At 41.9% G+C, this 17,024-nt stretch overlaps 1 protein-coding gene across 2 annotated transcripts in view; it reads left to right on the forward strand.

Annotated features, from left to right (window-relative positions):
• The window catches only part of COPB1 (coat protein complex I subunit beta 1), a 49,762-nt gene that overhangs the window by 20,841 nt on the left and 11,897 nt on the right, over positions 1-17,024 (forward strand). For both annotated transcript variants that reach the window (XM_002708825.6, XM_008266482.5), the window contains exons 11-16: positions 3,687-3,832; positions 6,775-6,871; positions 9,010-9,170; positions 12,771-12,891; positions 14,263-14,490; positions 14,622-14,801. In XM_002708825.6, coding sequence (XP_002708871.1) covers positions 3,687-3,832; positions 6,775-6,871; positions 9,010-9,170; positions 12,771-12,891; positions 14,263-14,490; positions 14,622-14,801 — 933 coding nt within the window. The remainder of the gene's footprint in view (positions 1-3,686; positions 3,833-6,774; positions 6,872-9,009; positions 9,171-12,770; positions 12,892-14,262; positions 14,491-14,621; positions 14,802-17,024) is intronic.

Consider the following 17,024-nt stretch of genomic DNA (forward strand, 5'->3'; position numbering starts at 1 on the left):
TTCTGATTACCTTAATTTTGAAATGCTCTGAAAAAAATTTTTTTAATTCTAGTCATTTAATATTTAAATTCCAGAGAACTCAGCTGTATGGAACCACTTTATCTTTTTTCCCCCCAGAAAACTTTTATTTAAGGAATACAAACTTCATATATTTCATAATTACAAGTTTAGGAACATGGTGATTCTTCCCACTGTACCTGCCCTCCCACCCACTCTCCTACCTCTCTTCCTCCTCCATCTCCTATTCCCATTCTTATTTTTTACTAAAATCTATTTTTTTTGACAGAGTTAGACAGTGAGAGAGAGAGAGACAGAGAGAAAGGTCTTCCTTCCGTTGGTTCCGAAGCCAGGAGCCGGGTGCTTCCTCCCAGTCTCCCATGCGGGCGCAGGGACCCAAGCACTTGGGGCATCCCCCACTGCCTTCCCGGGCCACAGCAGAGAGCTGAACTGCAAGAGGAGCAACTGGGACAGAATCTGGCGCCCTAACCAAGACAGAACCCGGGGTGCCGGCGCCATAGGCGGAGGATTAACCAATTGAGCCATGACGCCAGCCCAGAAAACGGTTTCTTAATAGTTGAGACAAGGGCTGTTCAAAGTAATTGCTCCTCAAAGTGTCAATTTCACTTCCTTTTAGATGCTATTAGTTACCACAGGTCAGAGAGAACATACGATATTTGTCCTTTTGGGACTGGCTTGTTTCAATAAATATGCTTTTTAGTTTCATCCATTTTTTTCAAATGACCGGATTTCGTGGTTTTTGTTGTTGTTGTTGTTTTGTTTTTTTTTACCTCTGTGTAGTATTCCATGGTGTACATTTCCTATGATTTCTTTTTGTAGTCTTCAGTTGATGGACATTTGGGTTGGGTCAGGTCCATATCGTAGTTACTGTGAATTGAGCTGCAGTAAACGTGGGGGTACAGATAACTCTTTCATTTGCTGATTTCATTTCCCTTGGGTAAATACCCAGGAGTGGGATGGCTGGGTCATCTGGCAGGTCTATATTCAGATGTCTGAGGTATCTCTATACTATCTTCCACAGTGGTTGTACCAGTTTACATTCCCACCAACAGTGGATTAGGGTACCTTTTCTCCACATCCTTGCCAGCATTTGTTGTTTGTTGAATTCTGTATGAAAACCATTCTAACTGGGATGAGGTGAAACCTTATCTTATGGTTAGGAGGGACCTTTATGTCTGTCTTGAACTTAGAAGAACAAAGACTTTGACTTCATCATGTATCTTCATAAAAAATTAATGAAATAAAATAGTAACAAAAAAACTCTACATATTTTAATTGAAATTTATTATAATTACTGAAAGTAAAATCATGTATACTATTATGTAGTAGGGCTAGTATTTCTTTCAAATAATTTTAGCTCTTAAAGATGAAGGAGGGGCCGGCACTGTGGCATAGTGGGTAAAAGCTGCAGCCTACAGTGCTGGCATCCCATATGGGCGCTGGTTCAAGTCCCAGCTGCTCTACTTCCAATCCAGCTCTCTGCTATGGCCTGGGAAAACAGTAGAAGATGGCCCAAGCCCTTGGGCTCCTGTACCCTTATGGGAGACCCGGAAGAAGCTCCTGGTTCCTAGCTTCAGATTTCGGATCAATGCAGCTACGGCCATTGCAGTAGTCTGGGGAGTGAACCAGCGTATGGAAGACATTTCTCTCTCTCTCTCTCTCTCTCTCTGCCTCTCAAATAAATTTTTAAAAAATTAAATAAATAAATAAAAGTAAAAAAAAGCTGAAGGAATCAGTTATAGAAAAAAGTCACATAACAAGACTTTTGATTCCTGTTATCAGATAAATTAGGTAAATTACTGTAATTTGAAATTTTACCATTGAATTCTGAATTTTCTCAGATGGTTTTACTTTTAGTTACAACTTAGAAATATCTAATTTATTTTGAGTTGTGAATTTCTTCTCTCTTATCAGAAGTTTTGTTGCCTTTTTTTTTTTTTTTTTTTTAAGGTTTATTTGAAAGGAAGAATGCCAGAGAGAGACAGACAGACGGAGGGACAGAGATTTTCCTTTTGCTGGTTCGCTTCCTAAATGTCTGTAATGGCCAGGGCTGGTCCAGGCTGAAGCTAGAAGCCAGAACTCCATCTATGTCTCCCATCTGGGTGACAGGAGCCCAAATACTTGGACCATCATTCACTGCCTTCCTAATCACAATAGCAGGGAGTTGAATCAGAAGCAGAGTAGCCAGAACTCAAACCTACACTCTGATATGGAATGCCGGTGTCCCAAAAAGGCAGCTTAACCCCCCTGTGCCACAGCGATAACCCCTCTGTTTGGAATTTTTATTATAGGGGCTGGTGCTGTGGTGTAGTAGGCTAAGCCTCTGCCTGAGGCACTGCCATCCCATATAGGTGCCAGTTCGTGTCCTGACTGCTCCTCTTTTTTTTTTTTTTTTAAAGATTTATTTATTTGAAAGTCAGAGATAGAGAAGGAGAGGCAGAGAAAGAGAGAGGTCTTCCATCCACTGGTTCACTCCCTAGTTGGCTGCAACAGTCAGAGCTACGCTCTGGAGCCAGGAGCCAGGAGCTTCTTCAGGGTCTCATCCAGCTCTCTGCTTATGCCCTGGGAAACCAGTGAAAGATGGGCCAAGTGCTTGAGCCCCTGTACCTTCGTGAGGGACCCAGAAAAAGCTCCTGGTTTCTGGCTTCGGATTGGCCCCTCTCCAGCCATTACGGCCATTTGGGGAGTGAACCAGTGGATGAAAGACCATTCTCTGATCTCTCTCTCTCTCTATCTGTAACTCTACCTCTCAAATAATTAAATAAAAATCTTTTAAAATAATATTAAATTAATCTTTAAAAAATGAGTTTTATAATAAACTTGGCTGCACATAAAACAGAAAGCTGGGAGCCGGCGCTCTGGCATAGCAGATAAAATCGCCTCCTGCAGTGCCGGCATCCCATGTGGTCACCAGTTCAAGACCCAGCTACTTCACTTCTGATCCAACTCTCTGCTATGGCCTGGGAAAGCAGTGGAAGATGGCCCAAGTGCATGGGCCTCTGCACTTGCATGGGAGACCTGGAGGAAGCTCCTGGCTCCTGGCTACAGATCGGTGCAGCTCTGGCCATTGTGGCCAGATGGGGAGTGAACCAGCTCGCTCACTCGCGCTCTCTCTCTCTCTCTCTCTCTCTGCTTCTCCTTCTCTCTCTCTGTAATTCTGCCTTTCAAGTAAATAAATAAATCTTTTTAAAAAATGCCATGTGGCTTTGATTATATAATACTCTTTTTTTAAGATTTATTTTATTCATTTGAAAGGCAGAGTTAGAGGGAGAGAAAAGGAGAAATAGAGATCTTCCTTCTGCTAGTTCACTCCCCAAATGGCTAGAATTCCTCCAGGTTTCCCACATGGGTGCAAGGGTCCAAGCACGTGGGCCATCCTCCGCTGCTTTTCCAGGAGCATCAGCAGTGAGCTGGATGGGAGGTGGAACAGCTGGGACTCTAACTGGGCCCATATGGGATGCTGGAGCTGTAGGCAGCCACTTAACTTGCTATGCCCACAGTGCTGACCCCTATGTAGTAGTTCTTGTCTCTTGTTTTATATTTGGTATGTATTTGAAATTTATTAGTAATTATATTCTTTGTATTTTTGTTAATTTATCTCTTGCCTTAGATAATTTTCTTTCTGAAAATTATGGTTTTTGAATCTTGTTTCCCTTTTTCCTTTTTAGTTAATGGAATTTCTTAGTGACAGTAATGAAGCAGCAGCAGCTGATGTCTTGGAGTTTGTTCGTGAAGCCATTCAGCGATTTGATAACCTGAGAATGCTTATTGTGGAGAAAATGCTTGAAGTTTTTCATGCTATTAAATCTGTCAAGTAAGTTTAAAGTACATTTAGATGTAGGGTCAATTAACCATTTTATCAGTTTCTATCTTTAAAGGTTTATTTGCTAGAAAATAGATTGGAGAAGAGATATGAGTCAAGGCAAATTAAGCATGACAACAAACATCACTTCACCTCTACTCTCAGTCAATCCATAGTTTGTGGATAAAGGGAAATTTTTTTTTAAAGATTTTTTTAATTTGTTTTTATTTGAGAGTTAGAGTTAGAGACAGTGAGAGGGAGAGACAGAGAGAAAGGTCTTCCTTCCATTGGTTCACTCCCCAGAAGGCTGCAATGGCTGGAGCTGCGCCGATCCGAAGCCAGGAGCCAGGCACTTCTTCCTGGTCTCCCTTGTGGGTGCAGTGGCCCAAGAGTTGGGCCATCTTCTACTGCTTTGCCAGGCCATAGCAGAGAACTGGACTGGAAGAGGAGCAGCCGGGACTAGAACTGGCACCCATATGGGATGCCGGAGCCGCAGACAGAGGATTAACCTACTGTGCCATGGCGCCGGCCCCAAAAGGAAATGTTTTCACCATGATCTAGTTAGGTTCCTCCACCATGGAAAAAGTGAAATTAAGTGATATTTATTTTGGTGCAAGAAATTTTTGAAATCCATACATATTTTTTCATAATATACATTTTCTTTAAGCTTTTGAAGACCCTTCCTTTACTTGCATTTCAGACCTTTTTTTGAACCAAAATAAGTTTAAGTTACATTTTCATGAACTTTTTTATAACTACTTCACTTTTTAAAGATTATTTTTATTTATTTAAAAGGCAGAATGAAATAGAGATGGAGAAGCAGAGAGAAAGAGAGAGATCTTGATTTCACTCCCCAAATGGCTGCAACCGTCAGGGCTAGGCCAGGCCGAACCCAGGAGCCTGAAATTCCATCCAGGTCTTCCACATGGGTGGCAGAGCCCAAGAACTTGAGTTGCCATCTGCTGCTTTGCTAGGCATATCAGTAGGGAGCTAGATCAAAAGTGGAATAGCCAGTATTTGAACTTGTGCTGCAGTATGGGATGCCATCTTTGCAAGCAGTAGCTTAACCACTATGCCATGATACCAGCCACCCCATGAGGTTTTTGAAGTACCCTTTTTATCTCCTGTAAGACCTTATGAATCTCAAAGTAATTAAGAAACAAAGTAATTAAGAAAAGGCATCACCTTTTAGATTTCCTTATTTGTATTTTCCTCATTATTTATTAAAGGGAGAGATTGAGCATATAACCTAACCTGTGTTTCCCTTGAATACCCTGTGCTATATTGTATCCAAATTTTATCTCTAAAGCATCTGATGGGTGGAGCCAGCATTATGGTACCACGAATTAAGCCACTGTTTGTTACGCTGGCATCCCTTATCAGACTGCTGGGTCAGCCCCACTTGCTCTGATTCTGATTCAGCTGTCTGTCTGCCTTTCACATATAATAAGAATCAGAAAACTTAAAAAGCATCTGATGGATAGACTAAAACAGACTTGCAGCAGGTCTGCTTAGGTAGAAAGGAAGGAACCAGTGCAGAAATGTTTTTATGATATGAAATTGTGTTGATATTTATGGAAGTGATGAAGAATGTTTTGGGACAGGCATTGTATCGAAGTGGATTAAGCTCTACTTGTGATACCTGTATCCTTAATCATAGTACCTGGGATCAAATCCCACCTCCATTTACAATTCAGCTTCCTGCTGATGTGCAGCCTTGGAGGCATCAGATGAGGGCTCAAGTACTTGGGCACCTGCCACCTACCTGAAACCCCTTTAAGTGCCTGCCTGTTGGCTGTGGCCTGGCGCAGCCCTGATTGTTGTAATCTTTGGGGGAGTGAACCAGCAGATGGAAGACTTTTTCTGTCTGTCTGTCTGTCTCTCTCTCTCTCTCTCTTTCTGTTGTTCTGCCTTTCTAATGAATAAAAAGAATAAGCTTAAAAAATACATTTCCTAGAGTCGTACATGATAAAGCCAAATTTATCATATCTTTGTCCTAAATGAATGCTTTGCTGGGAAACATTTTAGTATTTTATTTTTACTTCTAGGTTTGCCAGTTTTAGAATATTCTTAATGATAAATGGGAACAATTATTTTGCTTTTAATCCAAATTATTTCTGGAGAGAATGAAAACAATGTTACATTCTTTCTGAAATGTTCATCTATAATCTTTTAGAATGGGAGAATCTTGGTTTCTTTTTTAAGATTTATTGTTTTTCTTTATTTGAAAGGCAGAGTTAGAGAGAGGGAGAGACAGACAGAGAAGGAAATCTGCTAGTTCACTCTGCAAATGACTACAACAACTGAAGTGGGGGCTGATCCAAAGCCAGGCCAGGAACTCCGTCCAGTCTCCCATGTGAGTGCAGGGGCCCAAGCACCTGTGCCATGTTCTGCTGCTTTACCAGGTGCATTAGCAGGGAGCTGGATTGGAAGTGGAGTAGCCAGGACTTGAACTAGCGCCTATATGGGATGCTGGTGCTGCAGAAGGTGGCTTAACCCGCTACGTCACAGTGCCAGCCCTTGGTTTCTTGCTTGAGCTTAAATTCAAAAGAAAGATCTCTGCTTCCAGATGTGTTTGCCAAGGAAGCAAGAACACCATCCTCTAAAAGTGAGGGTGGATCAGGAGCTTGTTGGAGATTTTAGAGCAGGGGAGGGGAACCTTTTTTCTGCCTAGGACCATTTGGATATTTATTACATCATCCACAGGCTATACAAAATTATCAACTTAAAAATTAGCCTGCCATAGATTTATTGAATTTCAAGTCTGACCTGTGGTTGCCTTAACAAAGCCAGACGAAACGATTTCATGAGTCAGATGTTCCTCCTGTTTTAGAATAAAAGCAAAGATATTCAATAGAATTCTAGTAAGTAACTCTATGCGTTGCAATGGATAGTTTGCCCGAAAAAGATGTGTTTGCCAGGTCCATGTTTCAGAGCTTGTATTCTTGACCCAGGATTTACCGAGGAGCATTGTGGATCCTGGGAGAATACTGTAGTACCAAGGAAGACATTCAGAGTGTGATGACTGAGGTCCGCCGGTCGCTTGGGGAGGTATGTTTTATTTTAATGACTCCTACTTCATATGAATTTCCTTTTCAAAATTTGATCCTTATGTGAAAATTTGCTCTTGTGTTTTTATTTATTAGTATCTGAACTAAAGAACACTGAAAAAATGTATTTTAATTACCCCAATAAATAAGCCTTAGGGCCTGCGGAAAATTAGGAGAGCTCTTTCTCCCCACATTTAGCCATAAAGCTTTTCTCTTTTATTCTTTAGCCTTCTGGGTAAGATTTTATTTGAACAAAATGTTTTGTGCTTTAAAAGAATAAGGCTTATAAAATTTTAGCCTAATAGTTCTGAAACAAGAAATTTCTTAGGAAAAGGCTGACTTTAGGATATTTATGTACTGAAACTAGTAGCTTTACTGCTATTAGTGGTATACCAAATGACCCATGATAGAATAGAAAGAACAGCGTACTGCATGTAGGAAACATGAGTTCTAGTCTTGGTTCTGCCAATAATTAGTTCTGAGACCTTGAATTTAAGTTTCTTTTATAAAAAGATTTATTTATTTCAGAGATAGCGTCACAGAGTAGGGGAGGGAGGAAACAGAACGGTCTTCCATCCACTGGTTCACTCCCCAAATGGCCACAGCAGCTGGAGCTGGGCCGATCTGAAGCCTGTAACCTGTAACCAGGAGCTTCTTCAGGTACAGAGGCCCAAGCACTTGGTCTGTCCTCTGCTGCTTTTCCAGGCCATTAGCAGAGAGCCAGATCAGAAGTGGAATAGCCAGGACACGAATTAGCGCTCATATGGGATGCCAGCACCACAGGCAGAAGCTTAACCTACTATGCCACAGCACCAGCAACAAATTAATTTTTTTTAACTGAACTAGGCATAGTTTTGTTTTGTTTTAAATTTTTTAAATTATTTGTTTATTTAAGAGGCAGAGAGAAGATAAAAGAGAGAGAGTTCCCATCCACTGGTTCACTCTCTCAGTGCCTGCAGCCGCCAGGGCTGAGCCAGGCTGAAGCTGGAACGTTGATCCCCGTCTTCCATAAGGGTAACTGGAAACTAAATGCTTGATCCATCACTGCTGGCTCCAAGTGTCATTAACAAGAAGCCTGGGATCAGGATCCCAAGCTGGGTGATGAACCCTGGAAGCACAGTGTGGGATAGGGATGGCTTAATTGCTAGGACAGACACCTGCCCCAGTCATCACTTTTTTCATCTATAAATAAAGGGATTCACATAGATAATGATTAAAGTTTTAGAGTTCCTTAATAGACTGGTAACAAAGAATACATAGTAGTCATTAATTTAAAAGGCGTTCTTGGGGTGGGCATTGTGGCACAGCAGGTTAAGCCACTACTTGGTAATCCCTTATATCAGAGTGCCAGTTTGAGACCCAGCACCTCCACTTTTAATCCAGCTTTCTGCCATTGTATCCTGGGAGGCAACAAATGATGACTGAATTACTTGGGTCCCTGCCACCCACGTGGGAGACTCAGATGGAGTTCCAGATTCCTGGTTTTAGCCTGGCCCAGCCCTGACTTTTGTGAGCATTTGAGGAGTGAACCAGTGAGCTCTTTATCTCACACTCTCTCTCTCACCCACTCTCTCACTCTCTCTATGTGTGTGTGTCTCTGTCTGTCTTCAAAAGAAATAAAAATAAAGAAATAAACATTTACAAATATAAAAAAGAAAACGTAGTTGGTGAAGTTCTATACAAGTTAAGATTTATTTCACTTTAAAAGGATGCGTGCTGTTTTGTTTAATATTTCAAGAGAACAGGAAGAGAAGAGGAATAGGTTTAGTGAGCCATCTGCTTTGCATTTGACACTGTCATATGTATTTTTCTGTTAAGTAATTTGTGTGAAAAGAAGTGAGATTTTCATTTATCAGGGTAAGAAATTGAGAGTCGAAGTGATTGAATTGACTTACCCAGAACTATACAACTAGTAAGTGACAGAGTGAGAATTCCAACCTAGGAACATCAAACTCTGTTCTTAGTCTCTGTTGCTTCCAAAACATTGTCCTAGGAAGTAAAGGAAATTGGAAGCAGAGCTCCAGGTTCCAAAAATCCCATTGAGAAAGTACCTTCTTTATAGAAATGGTAAAATATATATATGTAATTTTGCTTGCTTTTAATATTATTACTAAATTTATATTTTCAATTGACTTTTAGATCCCAATTGTAGAGTCAGAAATAAAGAAAGAGGCTGGTGAATTAAAACCTGAAGAAGAAGTAACTGTGGGGCCAGTTCAGAAACTGGTTACTGAAATGGGTACCTATGCAACTCAGAGTGCTCTTAGCAGTTCTAGACCTGCCAAGAAAGAGGAAGACAGGTAATTCACAACACTTATGAACTACCAGCTGTGCTTTTATTATTACTCTTATATAAAAAGCAGTTACATTTTTTTTCATGCATTACTTTGCTTTTGTGATCAAAATGAAAATCTTTGCCATTTAAGGTATTTGAAAGGAAGATGTTTAAGTATTTTTCCTAGGAATTATGTTAATGGTTTGTTCCTTCCAACTGTTTTCATTGAAATAATTGTTTTCTGTTGACATAAAATTATTTTGCTCACATGAAATGCCATGAGATCGCTTTGATGACATTTGAGTTTTGTTGCTATTTAGTACCTAGAAAGTTTTTTCTAGTTCTAATTAATGGAGTAAAAGTTTGATATTTTCTCCTTTATTTTGCTCCCCATTTTTATGGTAAAGAAAGCAACAGTTCTTTGAGATAAGGTATATTACCTCTATTTTCCAGAAGAGGAATTTGAGACTTAGAGACATTTGTAATTTACCCAATAAACAAACAAATATACCAGGATTTGAATGTAGCTCTTTAGCTTAATTTTGGCTCTTGCATCATTGGAAGATAAGTTTTATTTATATTTTAATAAAGGTGATATTTTTTACTTTTATCTTTAATTTTTTTTTTAATTTTTTATTTTATAAGCCAAAAAAGAGCTCCAACCTAGTGCTTCACTCCCTAAGTACCCACAAGGCTGGGGCTGAGCCAGACTAAAGCCAGCTAAATCTAGGTCTCTAGTTTGGGTGGCCAGGACTCAGATGCTTCAGCCATCACCTGCTACCTCCCAGGATCTACAGTACTAGGAAGTTGGAATGGAGAACGGAGCCAGGACTCAAACGCTCTGATATGGGATTTTGGTGTTTTAACTACTAGACCAAATACCCACCCCTTTTAAAAATTTATTTATTTAAAATTTTATTTATTTGAAAGGCTGAGTAATGGAGAGACAGAGAAATCCTTTTTTGTTGTTGTTTAATCTCTGAAGGGAGGAGAGAGCTTCCACTTTGTTTATGCCCTTGTCTAAATATTGACAGAGATTGTGGATTCAAAAGGCTTCCATAGCCTAGGCAACTCATGTCAAGAGCCTCGAGTGATCACTGACATCATAAATAAAATAAGAGTGTTAGTTGTTAAATTAACAGGAGTCACTGTGCACTAACTCCCCATGTAGGACCTCTGTCTCCAATGAGTTGTATTATGAGAATTAACTGTAAAATTTGTTCTCAAACAGTTTGTGTTTGTGTGTGTGTGTGTGCAAATTGTTGAAATCTTTACTTAGTATAGAGTTGGCCTTCTGTGTATAAAGTTAATTGAAAATGAATCCTAATGGAGAATGGGACTGGGAAAACGAGGAGGAGGTGGAGTGGGAATGGGGGTAAAAGGGCGGGTTTGGTGGGAAGAATCACTATATTCCTAAAGTTGTACTTATGAAATTTATACTTCCTTAAATAAAAGGTTTCTTTGGTGGGGGGGGAGATTTATTTATTTTATTTGAAAGAGTTATAGAGAGGGGAGAGACAGAGAACTCCTTTTTTTTTTTTTTTTTTAAAGATTTATTTATTTTATTTGAAAGTCAGAGTTACAGCCGGCGCCGCGGCTCACTAGGCTAATCCTCCGCCTAGCGGCGCCGGCACACCGGGTTCTAGTCCCGGTCGGGGCGCCGGATTCTGTCCCGGTTGCCCCTCTTCCAGGCCAGCCCTCTGCTGTGGCCAGGGAGTGCAGTGGAGGATGGCCCAGGTGCTTGGGCCCTGCACCCCATGGGAGACCAGGAAAAGCACCTGGCTCCTGGCTCCTGCCATCGGATCAGCGCGGTGCGCCGGCCGCAGCGCGCCGGCCGCGGCAGCCATTGGAGGGTGAACCAACGGCAAAGGAAGACCTTTCTCTCTGTCTCTCTCTCTCACTGTCCACTCTGCCTGTCAAAAAAAAAAAAAAAAAAAAAAGAAAGTCAGAGTTACAGAGAGGGAGAGGCAGAGACAGAGAGGTCTTCCACCTGCAAGTTCACTCCCAAATGACCATAATGGCTGGGGCTGAGCCAGGTTGAAGCCAGGAGCCAGGCGCTTCCTTGAGGTCTCCCAAGTAGGTGCAGGGGCCCAAGGATTTGGGCCATCTGCTGCTGCTTTCCCAAACTCAGCAGCAGGGAGCTGGATTGGCTGTAGAGCAACTAGGGCTCTAACCAGTGCCCACATGGGATCTGGTGCTGCAGGTACCCACTACACCAGAGTGCCTGCTCCAAGAGAAGTCTTTCATCTACTGGTTCACTCCCCAAATGGCTGCAATGACCTGGCCCAACCAGGCGAAAGCCAGGAGCCAAGAGTTTCATCTGGGTCTCGCATGTGGGTGATGAAGGCCCAAGCACTCAAGCCATCTTCTGCTGCTTTCCTAGCCATGTTAACAGAGAACTGGATCAGCAGAAGGGCAGCCAGGACACAAACTGGTGCTCATATGGGATGCAGGCAACAGCTTAACCTGCTACGCTACAATATTGGTCCCTTACTTACTTAGTTGAGAAAAGAAAGAGCATCTCTCTGCTCTTCGTTCTCCAAATGCTTACAATAGCTGGGGCTGAACCAAGCAGAAGCTGGAAACCAGAACTCAATCCAGGTCTTCCACATATTTGTGTGTGTGTGTGTGTGTGTGTGTGTTTTGACAGGCAGAGTCAGGCAGAGTGGACAGTGAGAGAGAGACAGAGAGAAAGGTCTTCCTTTTGCTGTTGGTTCACCCTCCAATGGCCGCCACGGCCAGCACGCTGCGGCCGGCGCACTGCGCTGATCCAATGGCAGGAGCCAGGTACTTATCCTGGTCTCCCATGGGGTGCAGGGCCCAAACACTTGGGCCATCCTCCACTGCACTCCCTGGCCACAGCAGAGAGCTGGCCTGGAAGAGGGGCAACCGGGACAGAATCCGGCGCCCCGACCGGGACTAGAACCTGGTGTGCCAGCGCTGCAAGGCAGAGGATTAGCCTAGTGAGCCGCGGCGCTGGCCCAGGTCTTCCACATATTTGGCAGGGACCCAGTTACTTGAGCAATCACCTGCTGCTGCCTCCAGTATCTACTAAAGTCATGTATTTTTTTTTTCTTTCTGAGCACTCTTTTTCTTCTTTTTTTTTTTTTAACCTTTTTTTTTTTCTTTTCTTTTTTTTAATTTTTTGACAGGCAGAGTGGACAGTGAGAGAGAGAGACAGAGAGAAAGGTCTTCCTTTGCCGTTGGTTCACCCTCCAATGGCCGCCGCAGCTGGCGTGTTGCGGCCGGCGCATCGCGCTGATCCGATGGCAGGAGCCAGGTGCTTCTCCTGGTCTCCCATGGGGTGCAGGGCCCAAGCACCTGGGCCATCCTCCACTGCACTCCCTGGCCACAGCAGAGAGTTGGCCTGGAAGAGGGGCAACCGGGACAGAATCCGGCGCCCCAACCGGGACTAGAACCCGGTGTGCCGGCGCCGCTAGGCGGAGGATTAGCCTAGTGAGCCGTGGCGCCGGCCTCTGAGCGCTCTTATAGAAGGAGCTAATTGAGGTCCTTCTCACTGAAGGGTGATGAGACTGGCTTACTTGAATAATTTTTACAGAAGCTGCATGGTGCTTCAAAGTTTGGTGGGTTTTGTTTTGTTTTTGTTTTTTGTATCTCTTTACAGACCTCCCCTAAGAGGATTCCTTTTGGATGGAGATTTTTTTGTTGCTGCCTCCCTTGCCACAACTCTGACCAAGATTGCCTTGCGCTATGTAGCTTTGGTTCAAGAGAAGAAAAAGCAAAATGTAAGTTCATTTATCGTGCATTTACCCAGCAACTGAATATCAAGCACCCATTGTTGTACTCTAGACAGTGAGAGGTCCATAAGTTAATGATATAGTTCATATTATGAAAGAGTGCATAGTTTAATAGGGGAGGTGGACACAGTAATATATGTTAACCATAAAATTTACAAAGTTACATAATAATAATATCATATGATAGTCCGTGGAAGGAAAAGTAAGGGCTTATGAAATCAGTTCTATTTGCTGGGATTAATCAGGGACCAGTGAAGGAAATGCCTTTCTCTCTAACGTCTTCATCCACTCATTCATTGTTTTATCCAAAAGTATCTTTTAAATTATTCCTGTCTACAGTTCATACATTCATGATGCCTTCTGACCATTCTGTGTACTCATTTACAATATTACATGAGGGTACTTCAAAAAGTTTGTGGAAAATATGTATTATGAAAAATTTGCATGGATTTTAAAATTATTTTATTCCATTTTCCACAAGCTTCTCATTTTTTTTTTTAAGCAGAGTTAGGGAGAGACAGAGAAAGAGCTCTTGTGTTTGCTGGTTCTCTCCCAAGTGGCTCCAACTACCAGGACTGGGCCAGATGAAGAATATTATTTTCATATATTTAGCAAAAAATTTAATAAGTGAATAGGGCATTAAAGAGCAAATGTGGCAAAATGTTAACAATTGGTGAAATGTGGCCGGCGCTGCGGCTCACTAGGCTAATCCTCCACCTTGCGGCGCTGGCACACCGGGTTCTAGTCCCGGTTGGGGCGCCGGATTCTGTCCCGGTTGCCCCTCTTCCAGGCCAGCTCTCTGCTGTGGCCAGGGAGTGCAGTGGAGGATGGCCCAAGTGCTTGGGCCCTGCACCCCATGGGAGACCAGGATAAGTACCTGGCTCCGGCCGTCGGATCAGCACGGTGTGCCGGCCGCAGCGGCCATTGGAGGGTGAACCAACGGCAAAGGAAGACCTTTCTCTCTGTCTGTTTCTCTCATTGTCCACTCTGCCTGTCAAAAAAAAAAAAAAAAAAAAAAATTGGTGAAATGTATCATTTTTTTTTTCTATGTATAAGATAAAAAAGATGGCATCATCATGTGGGGTAGTTAGAGGGAAAAACTAGAGCAAGGGAAAACCAGTAGAAAGCAATTGCTCTTTCAGTTGAGGGTTAATTGAAGCCTTAGAAAGTGGTAGTTAGAATAAAAAGGAAGGAGAATAGTACAAAAAAGGTAACTATGAAGATAACATCTAAAGGATTTGCTGTCTTGTTCAGTTGAAATGAAAAGTTAATTTTAGTTCTTGAGTTGTGAGTTATAATAAAGTGACATTATTGCAGTTGGAGAATCATGACACAATAACCATTTTTCTCATTTTCTAGTCTTTTGTTGCGGAGGCTATGTTGCTCATGGCTACAATCCTTCATTTGGGAAAATCCTCTCTCCCTAAGAAGCCAATTACTGATGATGATGTAGACCGAATTTCCCTGTGCCTCAAGGTTTTATCTGAATGTTCACCTTTAATGAATGACATTTTCAATAAGGAATGCAGACAGTCCCTTTCTCATATGTTATCTGCTAAACTTGAAGAAGAGAAGTTATCCCAAAAGGTAAGATGTATATGGTAAAGCCATAAAAAAAGCTTTATGGTTCAGTTTTTAAAATTTTGTTCATTTTTTAGTCCTCATATGTGAGGGTTGTCACTATTAAAGGTTTAGTAAATGTTGTATTCCCAACACAGAAAGAATCTGAAAAGAGGAATGTGACAGTACAGCCTGATGACCCCATTTCCTTCATGCAACTAACTGCAAAAAATGAAATGAACTGCAAGGAAGATCAGTTCCAGCTGAGTCTGCTGGCAGCAATGGGTAACACACAGAGGAAAGAGGCAGCAGATCCCCTAGCATCTAAGCTTAACAAGGTAACAGAATACCATATACACTGTAAATTAATTAAATTGACTACTTAAGAAAGTAGTAATCAGGAAGTTGCTGGTCCTGCTGTTTTCTAAAAGAAAAATGAGCTAGTTTATATACAGCATCAGTTTTTGTCAAGTCTCTATAATTGATAGGGCCATTAAATATCAATTGAAACTCAGAAGTTGATGAAATATTTATTACAGTACTATAAGCCCATTAGATAATATTATAACTTGAACTAGTTGTGTTGTGTGAATCATAAGCTAATCAAGGGAAAATCAACGGACAGGGTTCTGGCTTCTTTGTTGACCTGAGCTTCTCCTGTCCCCTTCTGCTTTAAATAGAGCAGCTCCACTGTTATTTTCTTAATATATTGAGTTCTTTACAAGATTTTCTTAGGAAGTCAATTCGACTCTTTTAAACATAAATTTAGGACTCAATGCATAGTTTAACTGCTTCTCCTTTAAATGAGTGAATAGTCTCAGTTTGATTTTGTTGTTCAGAATAAAGTCAGTAGAACAATTACAACTACTAAAACATGTTTTCTTCCTTAAAATTAGGAATTGATATAAACAATCTTACATATATTAATTTTTGAATTGTAGAAATTAGATAACAAAATTTACCATTTTAATGGATTATTAATGTGTGGATTTTGGCATTCATTGAATTCACATTATTGTACAACCATTTCAACACTGTTTTCATCTTGTAAAACTGAAACTCAATATCCATTAGACAGTAACAACTGATTCCTACTTCCCCCATCACTTGACAGTTACCATTCTGCTTCCTGTCTAGGTGATTTTTTTTTTGAAAATTAAATATATATATAATTTTATTGGAAAAATCAGGTTAGTAAGATATGAACATAGGCCGGCGCCGCGGCTCACTAGGCTAATCCTCCACCTTGCAGCGCCGGCACACCAGGTTCTAGTCCCGGTCAGGGTGCTGGATTCTGTCCCGGTTGCCCCTCTTCCAGGCCAGCTCTCTGCTGTGGCCAGGGAGTGCAGTGGAGGATGGCCCAAGTGTTTGGGCCCTGCACCCCATGGGAGACCAGGATAAGCACCTGGCTCCTGCCATCGGATCAGTGCGGTGTGCCGGCTGCGGCAGCCATTGGAGGGTGAACCAACAGCAAAAGGAAGACCTTTCTCTCTGTCTCTCTCTCCCACTGTCCACTCTGCCTGTCAAAAAAAAAAAAAAAGATATGAATATAGACAACATTTTAGCCAGTAAACAGAGTGAATGTCATTTACAAATAGTAAGAAGACATTTTGAAAATTTCAACATTTTAGGATCCAATAATGCTAAGAAAATATTAATCTACAAATTCTATATTTTCTCAACTGTGAAGTGACAGATAGAACTACCAATTAAAATGTTATCAGTGGCCGGCACCGCGACTCACTAGGCTAATCCTCTGCCTTGCGGCGCCGGCACACAGGGTTCTAGTCCCGGTCAGGGCGCCGGATTCTGTCCCAGTTGCCCCTCTTCCAGGCCAGCTCTCTGCTGTGCATGAATGGCTGTTCAAACAGGTACCTCTGTGGAGAGATGATCACTGGAGTATCTTACTCAGCTGCCAGGGAGTGCAGTGGAGGATGGCCCAAGTGCTTGGGCCCTGCACCCCATGGGAGACCAGGATAAGTACCTGGCTCCTGCCATCGGATCAGCGCGGTGCACCGGCCGCAGCGTGCCGGCCATGGCGGCCATTGGAGGGTGAACGAACCAACAGCAAAAAGGAAGACCTTTCTCTCTGTCTCTCTCTCACTGTCCACTCTGCCTGTCAAAAAATTTAAAAAAAAATGTTATCAATAAGTCATGCAGAAAAATTCATGTTTTTTTTTTTTTTTCATTTAATAAATGTGAATTTACAAAGAGCAACTTTTGTATTGTTGTGGCTCCCCACTGCAACCTCGCTCCCTCCCGCGGCCCTCCCATCTCCCACTCCCTCTCCCATCCTGCCCTTCATCGAGTTTCATTTTCAATTACTTTCATATACAGAAGATCAACTTAGTATACACTAAGCAAGGATTTCAACAGGCTGCGCTCACACAACCGCACAAGGTATAGGGCATTGTTCGACTAGTAGTGTTGTTTTTAAGTTTCATAGTAAAACACATTAAGGACAGAGATCCTACATGGGGAGCCTGTACTCAGTGACTCCCGTTGTTGATTTAACAATTGGCACTCTTATTAATGACATCAGCAATCACCCGAAACTCTTG

The sequence above is a fragment of the Oryctolagus cuniculus genome, chromosome 1 (genome assembly GCF_051225735.1).
Source record: "Oryctolagus cuniculus isolate XC-2025 breed Fujian yellow rabbit chromosome 1, ASM5122573v1, whole genome shotgun sequence".
Classification (NCBI taxonomy): Eukaryota; Metazoa; Chordata; class Mammalia; order Lagomorpha; family Leporidae; genus Oryctolagus; species Oryctolagus cuniculus.